At 41.9% G+C, this 22,267-nt stretch overlaps 1 protein-coding gene across 2 annotated transcripts in view; it reads left to right on the top strand.

Moving 5' to 3' along the window:
• Positions 1-20,331, top strand: part of EGFR (epidermal growth factor receptor) — a 159,576-nt gene extending 139,245 nt beyond the window's left edge. Inside the window, exons 20-28 of one of the 2 annotated variants that reach the window (XM_027451316.3) lie at positions 3,058-3,243; positions 6,679-6,834; positions 7,663-7,738; positions 8,957-9,103; positions 9,891-9,988; positions 10,940-11,107; positions 11,203-11,250; positions 11,401-11,503; positions 12,547-20,331. In XM_027451316.3, coding sequence (XP_027307117.2) covers positions 3,058-3,243; positions 6,679-6,834; positions 7,663-7,738; positions 8,957-9,103; positions 9,891-9,988; positions 10,940-11,107; positions 11,203-11,250; positions 11,401-11,503; positions 12,547-12,923 — 1,359 coding nt within the window. In that variant the 3' untranslated portion in view covers positions 12,924-20,331. Of the gene's footprint in view, positions 1-3,057; positions 3,244-6,678; positions 6,835-7,662; positions 7,739-8,956; positions 9,104-9,890; positions 9,989-10,939; positions 11,108-11,202; positions 11,251-11,397; positions 11,504-12,546 lie in introns of both variants that reach the window. The other variant, XM_027451315.3, reaches the window with a different exon arrangement.
• The last annotated feature ends 1,936 nt before the right edge of the window (positions 20,332-22,267 follow it).

Genomic DNA, 22,267 nt, shown 5'->3' with positions numbered 1-22,267 from the left:
TTATCTTTTCTCTTCCATTGAATTAGGTTGCTTAACAAAAAGCTCTTGCGTTTTCAGTCCTGTTCATTTTTTAGATGATATGGTTGGTAGAATTCATTCTGTATTTCAGGGAAAATAATAAAAAAAAAAATACAGGTGAAAGAAGTCAGAGGGATGACTCCAAAAGCTCCTCTCCTTTTGCTACACATCCAGCTTTTTAAGGTCACTGAAACCTCAGAGATAATAATGTCCAATTAAAGGTGATTCCTCTTACAGAAACACGCTAGGCATTGAACAAGCACAGCAGCTTTAGTTCGTATTATCCAGGCGAGCGCTTGCTGACTTTATTAGGGTAGGGCTAATTCAGAAGATTGTTGTTGAATACCAAGCATACTTGGAGCAGGTCAGAGCGTACAGCAGAGATTTCCAAGATAAACAGTTGAAACAAAGGCCCACTTTAATGTCTTAGGCTACTAAGAGGGACCCTGGACGGACAATAGCTCCCTTCTGCTCCCTGAGAGGGGGCGGTGGCCTGTTTCACTTTGAGATACCAAAAGCAATAGGCAGCGTCAGCACCTGGAAGCTCTCCAAAAGCTGTGTGGCCGTACACCCACCCTGCACCTTCAGCTTCCCCGTTCTTAGCCTCCAGGTCAGCCCCGTAAGGGCTGCACAGCAGATGGGCAGGGAGAAGAACAGCTCTGAGTCTGCAGATTTTTTTTTTTAATATTTTTTTTTTTGCCCCTGCTGAAATTAATACAATATGGGTCTGAATCCCAAAAGGAAACAGCGCAAAGAACAGACGCCCTTCATCGGTACAACTGCTGGGTTTTGAAACCTAGTAAGATTAGTGTATTTTTGTCTCTGCTTCCATCAGAGCATCGCACAGCAGATTCACAAGATTCTCTAAAAAATGCTGCTGTAAATATCTACGTAGGTTAAGAGTGCATCGTATTCTTCTTTTATCTTTCCTTGGGCTATCCTACAGAATCACCGCTCTCCTTGACAAAAGATTGTTTTTCAATAACCTCATATTCTGCAGGAGGTTGGGGATCCCTTATCCAGTTCTGATGGAGATCGTTTTTAATCTGGCTGCCTGGAGGCCACTCTCATCCCACAGGCTCTGAAACAAAGAAACCAAATGCAGTATTAGCACCTCAGAAGAAACTGCATTACATCATGTTTTGCTTAGGCTGGCACGTCAAGTAACAATTCCAGGGCCAGAACATATTGCTTAAGAATTGGGGTTGTTTATTTCTTGAACGTCATTGCTGTAATATCTTTGTTTAATAATAGTTCTTACCAGCTATACAGCTATGTGACATCTGTGGAAAACTTGTTAGATGATGACTTTAGTGTTATGGTATTTCATTTCTTAAGCTCTTAGAAAGTGTAGATTTGCTTCTTTCCCTGCCTCAACAGTACCTTGACTATTATTTTAGGCTTTAGTGGGCTGCTAATCTAATGCTCAGTTGCCAAGGGATGATTAGTTGGTGTCACTCCAGATGCTGAGTTGTGATGCTGAACAAAAGTTAGATGCACGAAAAATTTCCCATTTATTTCCCATTGTGTCAGTTTACAATCAAAGGGATTTAAAGTGTCTAAAACTAAAATAATGTAAATTGGACACAAAGTAGTAAAAACAAACAAACAAACAAAAACTTCAGCTCTATTTTTTTCCCTGTTGGAATTCATTCTTTCAACTTGACAGAGGACATCAATACAAATATAAATATCAAATTTAAATCTATAAGTAATTTTTGCATGCAGAACCCATGAAGTGTGGGGCTTTAATGTGACCCTGTTACACTGCACCAGCCTATAAAGAGAGAGGCACCAACCTCTTAACTGCAAAAAGAGCAAAGAGGAGGTACTTGAGTACCTTTCACAGGTACCTAAAGCTACATAGGATGAACCCAGGCTTGAAAGAAGAGTTTTTTCACACATTTATGAAGCTCAAACTCCAAATTCCAGTAGACCAAAGGCTATGTTATAGGTTTTTTATGAAATTTATAAATACCTTCTTGATATCACATTGCTATATGTGTCTAAAATATTTTTTTTTCCAGTTGGGGATAATATTTTCACCAGTGGTGCTTAAAGTAAGATGTATTCAGGTTTCTAAAGAGGTGACCTGCTTATTAACTTGTTTGGTTTGACATGGACTAAAGAAAAACATGGACAAAAAGATCTTGTTTCTTAAAAAGTGAAGCTGTCAGTCGCATCCTAGCTGACAACTTTTGACTTTCTGGGTTAGTACTAGCCTTGAAGTGCAGAAGTCTCCAAACTGCTGGTTTCCAGTCAGATTTGTGAAAATATTTGTGGAGGGAAAAAGCCATATGACACATTCACAGCTTTTGTTGCTCTTGCAGTTAGATGTTTAAAATCACAGAATCATGGAATCATTAAGGTTGGAAAAGACCTCCAAGGTTATCTGGTCCAACCATCCCCCTACCACCAATGTCACCCACTAAACCATGCCCCTAAGCACCATGTCCAGCCTTTCCTTGAACACCCCCAGGGACAGTGACTCCACCACCTCCCTGGGCAATCCGTTCACATAAACAATCTTTCTAAGAAAAAATGTCTCCTAATTTCCAACCTGAACCTCCCCTGGCATAACTTGAGGCTATTCCCTCTAGTCCTATCCCTAGTTATCTGCAAGAAGAGGCCGACCCCCAGCTCCCCTGAGCCTCCTCTTCTCCAGGCTAAATGCCAGTTCCCTGAACTTCCATCAGGTTCCAGCTGGTGATTGATTTTTTAATTCTTCTTAGGTCTGTGAGCTTTGTCCCCAGGACTTGATGTCCAGTGTTTGCTTGGTGTACCGGTAGCAGGAGACTGTCTCTTCTCCTGTATCTCAGTGACGATCCAAGTGTTCAAAATCTAGACCTTACACTGCATGGAAAACACTTGGTCCACAGAGTCGGAAACAATACTTTTGTATCTGATAGGCAGCATGTAGTTTGCAGGTAGTATTTTAGCAACCTCTTGAACAACAAACTTGTTTTATACTGCCTCTAAATATTTCTGTCACGCAGAAGGGAGTGTTTCACATCACTTTCTTCCATTCTTTCTTCTCAGGAAGCTTATGTGATGGCTAGTGTTGACAATCCTCATGTGTGCCGCCTGCTGGGAATCTGCCTGACTTCCACCGTGCAACTGATCACCCAGCTTATGCCTTACGGCTGCCTCCTCGATTACATCCGAGAGCACAAAGACAACATCGGCTCCCAGTACCTTCTCAACTGGTGTGTGCAAATTGCCAAGGTAAGCTGACCAGCACACCTCCAGGGGCAGCTAGGACTCAGACTGCAGCCTGGTGATCTGGCAACGTGTTGTGTTTGTTCCCTTACCTGTCCGTGTAAGTCTCCATATTCCACCACACCCCATGGTTCCTAGAAACCTTATGGACAACATTAAGCTCTTGCTTTGTTTTCGGCAATCTAAAATCTTTAAGCTGCTGTGCAAACCTCATCATCTCTTCAAATTGCTCCCAGGCAGTGTAATATTGTCACCAGTGCATTTATGTCCAAACCAAACACCCAGTAATGAAATGATGGTGATGCAATGAAACTGTGGCAGAGAAGGGAATAGAATTTGGCAATTCTGAAACCAAAATGCTGCCTCAGTTACTGGATTTCTTTGGCCTGTGCCACAGGGCAAACACTGATGTTAAATATGACACTGAGAATTACTCTGATTTTTCAGGCTGTAAGCTCTGTGGTCTGGGGATCGAAACTGCTGATTAATAAATACCAGCTCAGCCGTAGTGTAGGCTGTGTGTGACCAAAAGACATTCAGGCACGCCAAGTCTGCTCTGCAATTTATATGCACTGAGTTGGTGCATGTAATCTGATTGCAAGGGCCGTGTTGCCAAATAAAAGCATCATTATCACACCCAGCAATGGCTGCCTGCTTGTGCTAAACTCAGCAACAGAGCCAAAGAGAGGTGTAACGAAGGAGACAGAAGTACAGCCTCTAGCCTTTAGCGGCAAGATGCTGCGTTTAGAAGATTGTTAGGTTAGGAAGAATGGAGAAAAAACAATAGCTGCAGTTTGTATGACATTTGTTGTACGTGAGCACTGTTTGCTAAGCCCAAGTGCTCTACTGCTGCTTATTTCAGTAACTCCGGTCCTGAAGTTAACCACACACTTACAGCCTTATCGGTCCCTTGAGACCTTGTATACATCTCAGGCTCTCCTGGCTGTGGTTTGCTTTCAGGAAACATGCTGAGGACCTCAGAAGCATATCCACCAAAAGTATACAGAGCACATTTTTCATCTCGGTGTGTGTACTTCTTACAGCACATTCCTCAGCAAATGAATTTTAATTTATGCATCCACCCGGGATGTGAACTGCTGTTATTCTGACTATTTTGCTCTCTCATTTGAAATCAATTACTGCACTGTTTAGGTCTCACTCGCTTTGTAGGATGAGCTGGAGGCCACATTTTCCTCCTTTTTCTCCTCCTCCTCATTGCTTTTTAAGGTGGCAAAATCAGTCCCCAAATCAATCCTCAGGGCATCACGTTTGTTGTGCACTTGCCCGAAATGTTGCCATTCACAATTGTTAGCTTCTGTTTGATTTTTTTTCACGTCAGTTCAACGTTCACCCATAGCAACCTCCACCCTCTCCAGTGCTGCTTGACCTTCAGCACGCTCCTTTGTGTCGCTCTGTACTGAAGTTCTCCTCAAAGCCCTCATAAATCTCATGCATGGCTTTTTCCCACCAATGAGTCTGGTGTTACTAATCTGATAAAGTCAAGCCTGATATTTTGACTTTCTCTGACTCTTTAAAATGTACTTTTTTGGGAAGGAGAAAAATTGTAGCAAGTATATTTGTGTCTGGAAACTACCCAGCAGGGAGGCAAGTCCACTGTGAAGCTTTTTGTTTCTGTTTTCACAGCTTTGAAATAATTTCTCTTTGTTTTTTTTGCAAACATCATCTTTCACTGAGGTACACAGCCATGTCATTCAGACAAAATGTTATGACAGAGTATATACACACCATGTGTAAAAACACTGTGAAGTAACTGAACACATTAGTCTCATCCTTAATGATGAAAATAGCTTGAATCCCAGGCCTGCACAAAATTATAGATCTGCTGCACTTACTGCATGAGCAGTTCAACGTCTCCGGTGTATGGTTATCCATGTGTACAAGTCTTTTGGCTATCAGCATCTTAAATAGCTGAGTGCAAAACTGATATTCTGCTTTTCAGCAGCTTTGAGTCCTAATAAGTCTCTGCAGAAATACATGTTTAGCAGGAATTTTTTTGCTCTACTGGGGCAAGATTATGTGATTTTTTTTTTAAGATAGTCTGTTTTATGTCGGCAGCTCAAGATTTTTTTGTTTCAAGAGTTCTGCTCATTAAGGATATATTTGTATAATTAAATGCATACTCTTGGTGGCATTGTGCCAGTTTGTTTGGGTGGTTTGTTTTGGCAACATGAGCAGCTCTTAGCGCAGGGGTGAAGTTCTGCTGAGAAAATGCAGTGGAGGATTCGCTGGTGGTCCAGGTTAACAGTGGGCTTAGGAAGAGGGTGGAGGCTGGAAAGGAATTACTCCCTCCAGTGCTCTGTCATCACATCACAGTGATCGTTTTGGTGTTAATTTTGTAGGCGAGAAGCACTTTTTATTAATTCTCGCTTCATAAAAATACAAGCACATAAGCTACTGCCAGCAGAAATATATCGACTGGGAATAATTGTGGTTTTTAGAAAGGATCTTGCAGGAAACTTAGAAATTGTGAACTTTTGATTCCATACACCAAGAGATTGGAGTTGAGGGAACAGAGAATAATCCCTGTGGTCAGAGAGGCAGATGTTAGATTCATGCCTTAAAAGTCAAAACAGCACAATTAGCCATTTTATCTTCTGAGAGATCTGCAGTCACTCCAGAGAAAAGTCTATTCTTCCTCAAGAGAAGTTGTACCAAAACAGCACGTATACTATGGTGAATGCTGTCTAATCATGGGAGGCAGTGAAACTGGAAGAACTTGCCTTTTCAAAGACAACTTGAAAATAGATGCAACTCTGAGCTCAGCCATAAAAATAATTTTATTTTATTTTTTTTACCCTTTTCCTTTTATCACCTTTCCAGCATATGCTTATTTGTTAGCATTGAGAAGGCAGAGTACATGGTAATGAGGCACAGAACTGGTAATATTGAATGATTAATTTATTTTTACTTGCATTCCTCTCAGGCCATTTGCATCTAAGTGCTCCCAATGAGGTTGGCCTGTGTGCACAGGGCAGATGAGAGTTATTGTCTGTACTACGCTATCCTGGGGTCACCAAGGTTGCACAAGCACAGCTGAAAAATGGGTTTGCCCACTCATTTGGCAGCGCTATCCTGATTTTGTGTCTTGAACTAAATTCTAGAAGAACCCCTGCTATACCCGCTGCCATCCTTTTTTTCTCTATGACTCTGCTGGAATATGGACCCATAAAAATGTTACTATAGGGCAGGACCACAGCCACCACCTTCTCCATCTAACTGCAAATGCATGCCCTCACCCTAACAATCAGAATCACGTAATTCAAAACAGCAAATCTTTTTCTGAACAAGGGGTAGGTTAACGTGTGTACATGGTGGTGTGCATACAGTTACCACTGAGCAGCTGAAGTTTGGCAACTTGATTGTGCCTCAGAGCCCAAAGTGTGTATGTGGGATGCCAACCTCTGGTCTGTTGTATTGCAGGGAATGAACTATTTGGAGGAACGTCGCCTAGTGCATCGTGACCTTGCTGCCAGAAACGTCCTTGTTAAGACTCCTCAGCATGTGAAAATCACGGACTTTGGGCTGGCAAAGCTGCTTGGTGCCGACGAGAAGGAGTATCACGCAGAGGGAGGCAAGGTAAAACGCACCAGAGTATGGATGAACTGCTGCGTGTTCGTTGGTGTTTGTGCTTATGCATGAGTCTTTCTGTTAAAAACAGGAAAAAAAGAGAGTGGGCTTTTCAAAGGGCTCAGCTGCAATCTCAGCTTGCTGCCTTTGAAGACTGTGGGAGTCCGCTGAGCACAGCCAGAGCAGCGTCAGGCCAGTGTGACTGCAGTGGGAGCAGAGGTAGCAGAGCAACAAATGCTTTTGAAATTCCCACCCAGAATGTCTGGGAAAAACCAAGGTTATTTAAAAAAACATTGAAAAAAGAAGCCTGTCTGAATTCATCATGTAGCCAACACCAATAACACTGTACAGTTTATGAAGAGAAAGGGAATGCTGTATATTTATAGCAGAAGAAAGACCTGTCAGACTTGGTTCAACACGCCTTCAATGTTGTACTACGTGCTGATGGAGGGAATGTATCCTGCTGAGAAATTAAAGAGAAGCTGCTTGCAAATATTGCAGAGACCATAAATGGAAACCATATGAGCACAGATCCGTCTTTGTCATAAACCTTAGACTGGATTTCTTACAATAGGAGAAGGATAAAAAAATATAAATTGGACTGTTAAAAATATTGTAAAGATTTCTAATTAACTTAAAACTCCACAATTTCCAGGTTCAACATAATAAATTAGAATAATAATAAGGGACTCAGAAGTTGCCTGCTTTGCCTCTCAGCTGGTTGTGTTCTTTTTGTTTTTTATTTTCCTTTCTTCAACCAAACTATTGGCTTAAACACCACCTGGTGGTAAATATTGCTGATAAAATTTTGATCTGTCTTACGGCTTGTTTTCCTAGGTTCCTATTAAATGGATGGCCTTGGAGTCAATTTTACACCGGATTTATACTCATCAAAGTGATGTCTGGAGTTATGGTGAGTCTAAAAACAGAATTATTGTGGATGTTCTGGAACAATTGCAGTGACTATGCAGCATCCTTTATTCTTTTTGTTATCTTAAGATTTAGAGTTTAAACCTAAATCATGGGCCAAAATCACCTATTCAACAAAGTAAAATTCACACAAAACTGAGTGGTGGTGAGGTGTAAGGTGTCTTACAGAATATGCTTTCACATGATGAGCTCTTCCCTGACCGAAGCTGCAGGTAGGAGACTGCACTCCATGCGGTCATCTTCTGCTGAGGCTTTTCTTCAGCATCTTCATGTGGAATAGAACTGGACAGACAATAAAGCAGAATAATGAATAGGCAGACTTAAAACTATTGGCCACACCATCAGGTAGTGTCAATCGGTGTAACTCTGCCGTTTTCTGCCATCACTATTTCAGGTGATAGCAGAAACTTACTTGGTGGTGGTGGCTAACCTGGTAGCCTAAAATGTTTTGGAGTACTTACCTGCCTGTGCTTCAGCACAGGGCAGGTGGTAGGATGTCCCAGTATTGAGAGGACAACAGAAAAAGGGAATCAAAGCAATACCCTCCGTAGAGAATTCATTTTATACTTGGTATAGTTTCATAAGTCAACTTCAAAGAAAGACGAGCTGAAAGGAAACTTGACAGAGAAACTTGCTGCAAAATTTCCACTCTGCATTCTCTTATACTCCTGGAAAATGTTTAGTACAGATGGTCAAACCCTGTGTCCTGTTAAAAAAAGGCCTCTGCTCCCCTTAATCCATTTATGTATCTTGGCTTCCAAAATCTTGTTTTGTATCCTAAGCTACCAGACAATCACAACAGCTACATCACAGAGTATGTGGTATGTCAGCAAACGACACTGAGGCAGCTGGTTTACACATCTTTCAACAACTGCTCTTGCTCGTCTCCAAAGAGATAATTTTAAACAAAAAGACAACTTCCATTTTTAAAACCACCTCCTAGGCTTGAGTCGGGAGTTGATAACCTGTATTTCCTTTCTGTGGGTCTAGGAAGTCTGTGGGACATTCAACACTAAGATACTAGAAGTATGATTTCAACCTGTTTTATTAATTTGTCTCTCTTTAAAATCATGGCAAAAAATGCCTTTGCTGCGTATGCACTGACTCTCATAGGCAGACACACTCTTGCTGCCTCTCTGCGCCCAGCCAGGCACCCTGACTCCCACCAAACCTGTCACTGTCTTCTCCTTTCCCCCTGCAGGTGTAACAGTTTGGGAGCTGATGACATTCGGGTCCAAGCCCTACGATGGGATCCCTGCTAGTGAAATCTCCTCTGTCTTGGAGAAGGGCGAGCGTTTGCCCCAGCCTCCCATCTGCACCATCGATGTGTACATGATCATGGTCAAATGTGAGTTCGGATGGTTTGTGGGTACTCCTCTAAGCTCAAAAAGTGGCACTGTTGCTTTCATTATATCACATTTCTATATGCTGAATTCTTGGCAACGGCATGGAAATATGGTTATGTGAAAAAGATTGTGTGCTCCTTTTACAAGATGAGTGCCATGAGCATAGACACCACAGCACTGTCAGATGCACTTCAAGATCCTGAGTTCCTCATCTGATTTCTTCCCTGTTTTTTCAGTTGCTTCTTTTCAGCACCAACTGTTGCAGTAAAATAGCACAAGAGGTAGGGTGTCTCTGAAGCACTTTTTGACCAGATAGGGCACAGCAAAGGGCTTCTGAATCCCAATCCCCTTTTTCATCTATGTCAGCTGCTAGAATGTCAGATTATTACCTTGCTTCCTACATATCCCCTAAGCTGGGACTGGGCTGCATCCCTGCTCACTAGTGTTTGTGAGGATGCTGAGAGGCAGCCCACTAGGTGGCATTTAAGACCTTCTCATTGGAGCAAACTGTACCTGTTGCTGAAATAGGAGCCATGCTACCATGAGCACACGGTAGTGCAGCACTTCTGGGGACTCCTGGAGCACCTGCGCAGTTTTCCAGCACTGTTTTACTACCTCCATCATTCTTCCAAAACTGCCAGGCATGCATTTTAAATGCTGAAATTCACACCAGCTAGTGGCTGGCGAATGAACTTTCTTTGTACCATGCATGTATGCTTTATTTCAAGTTCTGTGTTTGATTGCCAAAGTAACTTTAACTGTGCATTGCTCTCCCTGCTGTCCCACCAGGCTGGATGATCGATGCAGACAGCCGACCCAAGTTCCGTGAGCTGATCGCGGAGTTCTCCAAAATGGCCCGTGACCCTCCACGCTATCTTGTTATACAGGTAGGAAACCCCACAGCAGTAACATGTCTGATGGGCATTTAATATGAGGCCCAAAATGATTTATAACACGTAGGAAAACATATTCCTGGCTTGGACAGGTTTTCCACAAATGTTTTTTTTTTTTTCCACTTAAAAGAAGCCAGACCCCACGGGCCCATGTTCTAATGGCATGCTTCCTGCTGGGGCAGAATGATTTCTCCTGCCTGTACCACTGCTGGGTGCTGCAGCAAAAGGTTTTGTTTTATTGGCATTTACTTGAAACTAAAAGATACAGTATAAATGGCATAGATGCAAGGGAGCAAAAGCTGACTGAAATGACAGAGCTTCCTATTTCAGAGAATAAGAATCTGTTGGACTGTTTATCTCCCTGCCGATGAAGGATTATTTCCTGTTAAGTGTTTGCTGAAACATGATGTGGAAAGGGAAGCCATTTAGGAAAGTGAGAGCAGTTGCAGAATAGATTTTGAACATCCTCTCTGGCTCTGACAATAAAAGGAAACAGAGCTGAGCTGTTCGTGATGCTCTCTGCAGTGAGAGCTCACGCTCAGTAACAGCATGAGTTGAGAAAATGTATTGCAATTAGCATTTAACACATGCTGATAATATAAGGCCAAGTTCTACTGTTTCCTTCCATGTCTTAACCAGCTTAGCTAGAACCCCACACAGAATTTCGAGACCAGTCAATATTTTCTTTGTACTGGTCCCAGCCTATGCCCAGTAACATACTGCAATCATTAGAGGAGAACAGAGTTTGAACCTCTTAAAAATGCAGATACTTTACAGCAGTATAGACATCGCAGACCCAAATTCTCCTAAATTCTAGGTAAATTTGGTTAAGTAAGCAGATCAAAATATTGCATCTTGGGCTTCTTACTGAATTTCTTTGTGTCTTAGAGAACAAGCGCTCGGAGGGAGCCTGCGAGTCCTTTCTCACACTGATTTCTCTCACAGGGAGACGAAAGGATGCACTTGCCCAGCCCTACAGATTCCAAGTTTTATCGCACTCTGATGGAGGAGGAGGACATGGAAGACATTGTGGATGCAGATGAGTATCTCGTCCCACACCAGGGCTTCTTCAACAGTCCATCTACATCCCGGACTCCTCTCTTGAGTTCATTGGTAGGAAGCATTTCCTCTCTGATAACAGAAAAAGCAATTTGAGAGTGAAGCATTTCTCATGATGCCTATATTTTCTCTCTCTCTCTTTTTAAAAGAGCGCTACTAGCAACAACTCTGCTACAACCTGCATCGACAGAAATGGGGTAAGTGGGGTGACTTGTAAAAGAGGAGTAGCACTCTGAGGTCATTTTCCTATTGAAACTCCCCTCCCTCCATTTATACATCATTTATGCGAATAAGCTTCTACAAAACAGTCTCTTCAATACTGATTTTCTGCACTCCCAACCTAGCAGGGGCACCCAGTGAGGGAAGACAGCTTTGTCCAGAGGTACAGCTCAGATCCAACAGGCAACTTCTTGGAGGACAGCATAGATGATGGCTTTCTGCCTGCTCCAGGTGAGTACCTCTCCTGTGTGTCCATCCCAGAGCTATTCATTCACAAGCATTTGGTTATATTCCTTAAGATTCTTGCTTGAATATAGTCGTTTTCCTTCTTCTAGAGAAAGGAAGCAGTCCAAATGCTTCCTGCTTTTTTTTGCTTAGTAAGCAAGAATGAAAATGGATGCGCATATCCTTTCTTATACTTTCCTGGCCACCTCTCATTTCAGTTCCTTAACAAGCCAGGTTCCTCATGTTTGCCATGTGTGCCATCAGGCTGGGGAGTTTGGGTGTGTGTGGGTGTATGTTTGAAGCCTTCTACTACTTCAGAAAATAGCCTGTAAAAATGTTTTTCACCCTTAAAGCCCTTTCTGCAATACAAACAGTTTTCTGGTAGTGTCACTGCTTTCAGATGTTGATACACAAAAGGAAGCTCACAGTTTCCCATTTACTTACAGCGTGGGTAGTTGTAGAGCAAGCCAGAAAGTGTGGAAGGAGTTGTTGCTGGGTTAAGCAGTAACTTTTGATGTAAAAATAAAATAAAAAAAATCAACCTTCTATCCCTTCCCCCAAAAAAAACAGCTGAAAAGACTGATAGATCCTGCAAGGGATGGCATGTAAGCGAGATGTGGAGTCTCTCTTGCTGCCTATCCTGTATTTTCAAGGTATTTCCCTTGTCTTTAGGCATTTTTCAAGGGAAATGGCTTCTGGCAGCCAAACTTCCTGACTGAAATTTCAGAACAGTATCTGGGACATAGCCACCCACACAACACTAAAATCAGCAGTAGCTATTTAGCAGTCTCGTGGTCAGTCATCCTTCTGCTGTTTTGAACACTGAACTCCTGAAGGTGTACTCCAGGGTGGTGCGCTTTGTGCCACAGCATGGCAGTCGCTGTATTTGGCTCTCTTCCCCTCCTAATGCAAAGCTGGGAAGTTTGGTGAGATGCTGTGTGCGAAAGCGTGGTGCAGCTTGGTTAAAACTGCGCCTCGAGTGATGCAAACGGGTGCACTAGTTACACGTCTACATTTTCAGTATCTCATTTGTCTGTTTTTAACTCCAGAGTATGTAAACCAGTTGATGCCCAAGAAACCATCTACCGCAATGGTCCAGAATCCGATCTACAACAACATCTGCCTCACAGCAAACTCAAAGCTCCCCACGGACTCGAGCTACCAGAATTCCCACAGCACAGCCGTGGACAACCCCGAGTATCTCAACACCAACCAGTCTCCGCTGGCTAAAACAGTCTTTGAGAGCTCTCCTTACTGGATCCAGTCAGGTAACCACCAAATAAATCTGGACAATCCTGACTACCAGCAGGACTTCTTACCGAAGGAAACGAAACCTAACGGTCTCTTGAAAGTTCCTGCGGCAGAAAACCCAGAGTACTTGAGGGTAGCAGCACCAAAAAGTGAATACATTGAAGCTTCGGCATGACCATAGAGAATTTCTTCTTGCAGCGAGGCAAGTCAGACTCGTGGTGAATCACCTGGCTGCTGCAAGAACAGACTCTGCTCAGCGTGAATGGCAACCACAATGCATCAATAAGCACACCTTCCCTTTTCAGCGCGTGGGCTGAAACTGCAAAGCCCATCTAACAGGACAGCTTGGGTCTTTTCTTGCCCATTTCCACGTATTAACTGAGGTGCCAGCCCTGCACTGAGATGCGTGTTGAAATGGAGCAAGATCTACCTGTACAGGAGAAATATGGATGCATTCCTTTTGTTTTCAAATGGTAGCATGGTAAGAAGCCACTCTGGGATGAACTTGAGAGCTGTACACATTGTACAGTCAAATTCCTTTCTACAGCATGTATTTTTATAAATGTTTCTTAACAGAATTTTTGGATCTTTTACAAGATCAGATGCTTGTACTGCTGGTCTGTTATGTGGTGCTCAGATCACCAGCAGGAAGAAAAATAATGTTACTAAATAGTTTTCCAAAATTCCTGGAACGGAAAAAGTTATTCCAAACCACCGGATTTTTACAAATTGGCTCCATATACTGCTTCTTGGCACGAACAGGAAAAGTGCATCTGGGGGACGTATGGGAGATTCTGTCCATAGCAGGATGGGGCGGATCGCTCTGGGGAAAACTAGCATGAGGAGCAAACGGCAGGACACATCACCTACTGACCACTACTGCTAAAAGCAGACAGGAGGAACTCAGCACAGAATCATTTATAGATGTTTATAAAGTGCTCACTGCTCGGTTTTCTAATGGTCAAACACAAGACGTTTTTCTGATCCATTTTGTAGGAGCTGTAGAGATGTCAAAATGTCTTTCTTCGACAAAACTGTTAAAGATGTTGAAAACTGAAAAATGAAGTGTCAAATAATGTTTAACAGTCTTTAATTAAATGTCAAGGAAATGCAAATGGTGGCAAATTGGAGCATTCATGAGACACACAGGATGCACTATACTAAATTAAACTTGACTAGGGCAAGAAACACAGGTAGCTCTAGCCGAGCACTTTTATTTCCCTTCTTAAAGGGACTCCGAGCAGAAATCATCCTGTATATAATTTGGCAAAGAAAAGGGTGGTGTCAGCGTTACACTTTCTGCACTTCCAGGCAGAATACAGCAAATTGCAGTATCAAGACACGGGGCAGAGGCTGAGGCTATTTTCACATTGTACCTCCCGCTTGGGTTAACCTTTTATAGCCCCTGTCAGTGCAGGAGGAGCAGTGAAAATGCTTTAAGGAAAGGAAGAGTAATCTGGAGCGACAGAAAAAGTTGTCTTCTTCTGAAACACAGGGCTGCCTACTGCTTCTTTAAACACCCATCCTGGTCTGTTACCAGTGTGGAAGAGGCAGACCAGCCAAAGCTAGAATTTTAGCTTAATAGTAAGTATATAGACCCTGTGTGTTAACAGTGTGTTAATCACAGTAAGTGAAACAGCTATTCTTTCGAGGGACCCCTGTTACAGAACTTAAACTCCTCCGTCATTAACATTTCTTATGAAGGTAGTAGGAGTAAAATGCCCAAAGCGTGAATTCAGCCAGTAACTTAGAAGCAGCTTGGCAGTGCTATTTTAATCAAATCATTAGCTCAGAAATCAAATGCACATTTGGCAATTCTGGTACGAAGGCCATTAACTAGTTAAGTGTTGGGAACTTACTTGAGGTAGCACTTTAAGTAGCAAGAAATTGTTAAATGTGTGCTGCCACTGTGCTTGGAGTCTCTCAGTGCGTGCTTCAGTTTAAGTATTGCATCTGGACCCCAGGATCAAGCAGAAAATCCTTAGAACATTGGTTTTACAGATTTATTGAGGAGTAAAGGAGAAGAGTGGTCATGTGAAATGACCCTTTTTAAGAGTAATGCAGTGGAAAATGTGTTAGTAACTTCTGTGCGTGCTGTAGTTCATCAGCCACACTGCAGTTTGGGGTAAAGAAGTATATTTGGTCAAAATCCAATGGTAGTCCTGGTGTGCTGTTTCACAGATTTGTGTCAGTGAAACCAAGTCCTAGCCACAGCACTACGGAAGATGCAGTATTTGATTATTACTTGTTTGTGTTTAAGACAATAACCAAAATTCAGTTCCTATGTCCAACTTGTGGCAGATTACTCCGTGAATTCCTGAGAGCAGATTTGTTCTGTTGCTCTCACAAGTGTGCAGCCTGTATGCACAGGCAGTGCTTTTCTCTCCACCCACTACCCCAAGAGGAATGTAAATAAAACGAAAATGTATTTTAACAGAAATCATGGATAATTTTCAGATTGCTAAATCTGTTATGTCTCTAAGCAGAACACTAGAAAATCATACAGTGCAAGTTCTCCCGCAGGATCTTTCCAATGCTATTGCACAGAAGAATGTACTGGTGTTTTGATTTAACCTTCTATCTAAAACAAGAAAGCCACTGAGAAGTGGCAATATGTATCACCAGCATTATGTAGCATGAAAATTATTTAATAAAGGTTGATTTGCTTGCCTTTTTAAAGTAATTTAGGAGGAATTCAGTAGAGACTCATTACTAGTAAGGGTCTTATTTACTAGTAAGGGAAATTCATCTAAAATTAAACAATGTAAATTTGAAAGATCATAATTTTTGGAATACATTGTTTCTGATGAGAAAAGTAAGAGAGAGGATCTAGGACTACAAGCTCTTGATATAAGCATACAGGAAGATTCCAGATTTGTGGGATTAGCTGAATTGTGAAATAATTCTAGTAAATATGTACCTTGTAAGCCACGATATGTAAATAGGCAGCTCAGTAATGATTCAAAAGCCAGCAAATGATAAATTGGCAGTGCCTCGAGGAGCAGATACAGTGGCACTGGGAGTGCATAGCTCCAAGGCTGTTGCTGGAGGCACAGGTGCTACAGGGTAGTGGTACTTGTAGGATAACAGGCATTAGCAAGGTAGCCAACCATTGCCACTGAGATGAAAAAACAGAAAAGAAAAAAAAAAAAGTAGCTGAAATATTGTTTTTTGTTTTTGCTGTTGTTTCTTTGTTGGCTTTTTTTACCCCACTGCAGGTCATAGACCATCTAACAGCAAATAGCCCCATGCACATCACAGTTGCTTGTAAAAGCAAACATGGTCAGGCAGCGGTTTCAGGGAGGGGGTCATGGGACCACCTTGCTGATGCAGTGTTGTACAGAATGCAGGCTATTGAATGGGACACAGAAGTTGTGGTTTTTTTTCAAATACTAGAAAAACATAAATGCACTGAGAGCTTACGTAAATCAGCATCCAAAAATAACTTAAAACTTCTGCCGTTGTCTCCAAGGAGGTGTGGGTATAAAATACCGTTTTTTAAAATGCAACTAAATAGGGAAATGTAACAGCCACAGTCACTGTTAAACGCTAGCAGAGTCTTACCAATCCAAAAAATAAAGATTCCATTTTCACTATATTTCTCATGGAAGGCAAAATGACAGCACACACAGTTAGGGCTCACTGTCTCTTAATCATAAAGCAGCAGTTAACAAGGAACTGTTTTTGCAATAATAATTTAAGCACTACATGCTCGGAGACTTTTAATAACTGCTCAGTATATGAAAATATAAGTCAAGAGTCTTCACATTGCTTTGATGTTTTCCAGTGTACACTGTCAGTGCACTTTACTTCATTTGGGCCTTGGGTTGTTTTCTTCTGCTGCAAAGGGAGTTGGCTTGGGAAATCTCCTTCATGTTGCAATACTTCTGGTAGGGTAAATCCATCTTAGAGGGTGGGATCTTACTCTTTTTTCCAGCTGACAGGCTACTGCACAGTGAGTTTTCCAGAGAAAGCAGTTGGAAATAGACACTGTGCCTTGTGGTTTTGGAACATCTCAGGGTGCTTCCCTGTCCCCCCAGGTCACAGTCAGATGGCTGTGTGAACGTCCAGCATTACAATATATGCTCTCATGGTTTATTTGAAAGGAAGGGGCTTGTGCAGGGAGAGTAATGCCAGGTTTGGGGCATGGCCAGCTAATCCATCCCAAGACAGCTGCCAAATTTGCCAAAGGACATCACTGAAACCATTGACTGTTACTGCACGCGTGGGTGAGAGTGGATAGATGCACACACTTCTTCCCACTGCCAGAATGAAAAGAAGTCCACTGCATTTCTGCAGAGATTGCCTGTGCAAAACCCAGCATGCTCAGCCTTTGTGCTATGGGATGACTCTCACCCCAAGCCTGGAGGGTGCAGCCAGGGCTGTGGCAATGTCACAGGACCCCACGCAGCTCAAGCAGGTCCCATGACAAGGTGCCTGGTGTGTCCTTGGGCTGTCTGGGGGTGCTCCAGGATGCCAGTGAGAAACTTTGCATTTCCAGACAAGCACTCATTTTTCAGATTCAGAGTTCAACACATTCTATTAGTATGACTGCTGCCTCTCCAGATGAGGTGTTACAGGATGCCGGCTTTTATTTCTCCCCATGTTTCTCCATGAAAAAATGTTGAATCAGGACAAAGTATGAAAATGTACCTGTGCCCTCCTCCTGATGAAAACTGTATACTGATGAAGTGTCAAACTCTGTGTATAACACTTAGCAAGAATGCTTTGTAATGTTTTATCACCACTGATTCAATTTTCTATATGGGAATCCCATTTTCTAGTGTTCTTTTTGTAAGTTTTATCTCTTTGTTCCAACATACAACTTTATAAGGAGCCTTTAAAAAAATAGAAAGTTTATATAAAAGAAAAACACGACACCTTTAAGTAGCTTTCTAAATAGGCTGCATTAGGACCAAAGATATAATGTCTTGTTTTCTTGCTTTAAAGGAATAGGGTATTGATCACCAACCACTTCCACAGCATCTCATTACTGGGAAAATCTGCAGAACTCATTGGGACTGGGCCATAGTGCCACTGTGCCAGGAGGACTTGACAGGAGGATGAGGCCTGTCCATAGAAAACTAAACCAAATATCAGGACCAGGTAACACTTCAGGGCCAGATCTATGACCTCTACACATTTTTGATTCATTGTCTATTGAATACAATTGTAAAACAAAGACACAAGAAAAAAATAAACAAATACTTTATGCTTTGGCTCAACATCAGGAAAAAATACAATGATGTGAAGATGAGATGATTAGATAACTACTTTTTATGTGAGGAAGTGTGTAGGCTGGCAGTGAGAGTTTAAAATGATAATACTTTGGGTTATGTATTACTTTAATTGTGAGGGGGAGTTGAAATCATGGCACTTCCATGATAGGCTTTACTTTCTGTCACATGTTTTGCCTACTTTGGGCGTTGTGTGTATTTGCAGATCACCTGTGTTAGCATAGCCTGGTGGACTGAACATTATAGCTCATTCATATGAGTAAGAGGTACTGCACATAAATCCCTCATTCTTTTACATGGGAAGATGAAGCGGACAAGGAGAGAAAGTGTGGAGACAGTAGGCTGTACCACAGGTAGTGGTCAAGGAAACCCTCAGTAACATCAGAGAAAAAGGTTTCCTGATGAAAAAGAGAGAACAGAGGACCTGGCTGGCAAAAGACACATCACCTGCACCCCTGCAGTCAGCAGGCAAAATACCTTTGGCCAAGACTTGATGCTGGTGCTCCATCATCAGTTTTGCTCTTGTCCTCTTATGTGTTTCAGCTTTGTTGCAGATGAGGCTGTCTGGATGCAAGACAGAGTGGGTTTTGCGGTCTCTCTGTACCTTTCTTTTTGAAGTAATGGATTTTCTAATTAATAAAGTGGAAAAAAAAAATCAAAACCACAGCTGTGAACCTATCAACCAGACTTGCTGAAGGTTTTCTTGCCATGTAGCTGATACGGTACATCTTTTCCAGTCACTCTGGAATTTAGCCAAACCATTCTCCTGACCTCTCACAATCTATCTGAAGACTGTGGAATTTCAAATACCATCAGTGCTATCCTCACATTTTATGAAAGGGAATATGTGAAGTAGTCGTCTACAATGGTAGGAAGGTTGGCTCACATACCTAGGTTTCTTTTTAATCCTACATTCCTAACACTGTTCCCCTTGAAATTAATGGGATGTTTGACTTGATTTCACTGAGAGTATAAAACAAGGCTAATGTTGAGTGATTTTGATAACGAGAGATCCTATGGATCCATTGCCCCATTTTAGGCTGCTTTGTATTGATGCAATCAATTGAGTATAAGGAATAATGTTTTGGTTTTAATGAACTGTCAAGCAATATACCCATAGATACGGACGGTACCTTGCAGCATTGTAAAGTTACTCAACTATGAAAGCACTATTTGTACAATAAGAAACTCTCGACTTTTATATGGTTTAATAGTTTATACTGTTGATCAAAGATTGTTTGTATATTGAGAGATAAAAAATGAGGTGTATATTATTCTTTTTAATTGTTTTTAATTTTTGGAGAACTCTATTGTAATATACTGTTGCATTTGGGGGGAAGAAAAATCAGTGGGTAGCTTGTAGGGTTTTTAGCCAGACAGGAACTCACAATAAGGGTTCTTTATTGGTTGACTTAGATTTTCGTACAAGTTGTCACCCTGGGGATTTATCCAGAGCTTAGTGAAACTAATAACAAGACCCTTTCTTCTCTCCAAGACTCTTTGGCCTCTCTCCACATACGGTACTGGAGTTCCATAATGTGAGCAATAATACAGCTAACAATTGTGAAAATTGGAAGTGCAATATGAAAGCCCAGGTGCTGCTTATCAGGGCGCTAATAAAAGCTGCTCTTTCAAAATGCATGGCAGGTTCTCACTTCAGTTTTATGGCAAAAGCAGAAGCACAGTCAAAGCAATCCCTCAAATTCTCATCCATATTACATTTGGCTTATGAAGCCATACTTCTGGCCATCTGTGAATTTCATAGTCATGTGTTGTGCAACAGCATTGCAGCAGGACTCTGGTAAGGAAAGTCAAAGTCTCAACTAGAGTCACATACATGCAAAACATTTACATTATTATATGACACTAGCAAGAAAGAGAAATTCTGTTAGCAAAGCCAGACAAATAAAGCCTCAGGGTCCCCCGAATATTGGTGTTTAATTATCCAACTGGTGGAACACGTAGCATACAACAGGAATTGCAGGGTCATAAATGTAACAGCAAAATACATTGGGTCTACAAGACACTAAAGAAGAGAGGAGCTGGAACTGACAGTACATGTTCAGCCTGGATGAGTCCCTGGTATTGTCATTAGTAAATTAAATAATTTCTGTCTTTATAGATTAACTTTGTACACAGGAGAAAAAAAAAAAAAAAGCCACTACAGCACCTTTCTCATTTTCATCTTTCCATCCAGTCCCTTCCAATACTAGGCTGCATTTTTACCAGCTCAACTTATTTTATGCAGAAATGATGTAGTCTTAATCTTCATATTACTGGTTCTCAGAAATGTCTAATGCGTATTAATGCATGATATTTTTATTTTAATAAAAGTAATTAAATAAATCTTTGCTGTTTGGGAGCATTTTTTTGTTGTTTTTTTTTTTTGTTTTGTTTTGTTTTCCCTCTTTAGTGATCACCTGCCTTGGGAAGACTGTATGTACATATGTTAGTATTAATATTATTAACTTCAAAAGGAAAATGAAACATATATGTCCATTAATTTCCTATGTGAAGATCACAAAACCATTTACAGATAGATTTAAAAGCCTTCTTTATCAGGCAGGAAACTGCTCTTCCCTGTATTTCACATGTAGGAAATTAAAGGCACAGCAATACTCAGAGAGATGGAGACACTGATGGAGATAAATTCCCCTGCTAAAGAATGGGGTGGGTATAAAAATGTGTGGATATTTGGGAAGAATAAGCATTCAGAAATTCCACTGATCTCAGTTCAAATAACTAAAATATAAAAAGTGACAAAGGATGCAATAGCACAAGACAGCCAAAGAAACACAGCTGCAGTGTAATCCCCCTATCTGCCTGCACAGGATATGATAGGTTAAGATAAGATAAAGAAAATTGCTATTTAAAGATAGGAGAGGAAGGCAAGTCTCTGCCATATCCTTCCATCATTATCCTCAGCAGCACTGATCAAGCCATGCCCTTTACTACTCCTAAACTCATGCTGGGATAGAGCAAAGCAAACCTTTAGGGAACTCATTTAACAAGCAACAATTGCATCAGATCATGTAAGAAATTTCCAGGATAGCCAGTAAGAGCTGACACACTCTGAGGAGGCCCACAGCCACAGCCAGACCACCTACTGCAGTGCCCAGGACAGACCTACATGTGCAGTCCATCGCTGAAGATGGGAGAGCTGGACCAAGCCATCCTGTCTGTGTGGCCAGGTTTTCTGTCCCAACACTGGTGGCAGCCACGCAGCTCATGCCAAGGGCTCACTAGCAGAAGAACATTTCTCCATGTGGCATCGAGGTTGGCGCTTACTAATCCACCAGCTCAGCCTCCTTGAAATTGCATTATGTTTGTTGACAGAGATGGGCTCTGATCAAATGTTGGTGCCCACCAGAGGCAGACTCATGGCAGACCCACCAAGAGCAATGCCACGGGGACTGCAGGCACCAAGGGACACATCCTGTGCAGGGTGCTTGGTGGGGTGGTTGGGCTTCCTCCCTGTGGGTCAAGGTGGCCCACTTGGAGCCCACCTGGAAGTACATACACTCAGCAGTAAGCCCCCAGACCCAAAATGTAGATTATTGCTACTCTTTATTTAGGAGAGGAGCTGGAGTTAGATAGAGATTAGGTGGTGCTTTAAATTTTTCGCTGGGAACTGAAATCTCTCTAATAAGCACCATCTGTGTGGTGTTTAACACCAGAGCTCCTATTTCAGAAAGCCTTTTGCTTTAAAACCTCTTGCTTTATGAAGAGAGCAGAAGGAACATCATTTAATGCATGTGTTAACCCCAGAGGCTGCTGCTTTCGGTGAGTTACAGCCCTGTGAAACTAAACCAGCTCAGAAATAGTGATTTATTTGTCTTCTGTATCTAGTATCGTATGAGCTGGGTTTTCTTCTGTTGGTTGTTTTTTCCTTCTCATTTGTTCCTTTTGAGTACAGATATGGGTTGCAGTAAACTTCACAGGTCTCCATCCCTCTCAGGTGGGAGCTATGATGATACAGGAGATGGCTGTTTTTCCCTCACAGACGTTTTATGTAGCTGTATTTGTACTGGCACTCTTAACAAGTCAAAGTGCAGTTAATAGGAGTCACAGCTGGCTGTATCGGTTTCTGTCTAGTCGTTGAATCATCAAAAGCACCGGAGTTGTTTGTGAATTTAGTGATGGTGGATAAAAAATACAGCAATGTGTGACCTCTGCCACTGCTCATGGAGACAAAGCCACGCCAGGCCCAACCCTGCTGGGCTCGATGGAAACATAACAGTGAGGCAGCTCTTGCACAGCAGGGTGGTGAGGTCCTCCCAGC

Source organism: Anas platyrhynchos, chromosome 2 (assembly GCF_047663525.1).
Source record: "Anas platyrhynchos isolate ZD024472 breed Pekin duck chromosome 2, IASCAAS_PekinDuck_T2T, whole genome shotgun sequence".
In the NCBI taxonomy this organism is placed as follows: Eukaryota; Metazoa; Chordata; class Aves; order Anseriformes; family Anatidae; genus Anas; species Anas platyrhynchos.
Note: the sequence above shows the minus strand (reverse complement) of the source record. Positions and strands in the feature narration are given on the sequence as shown.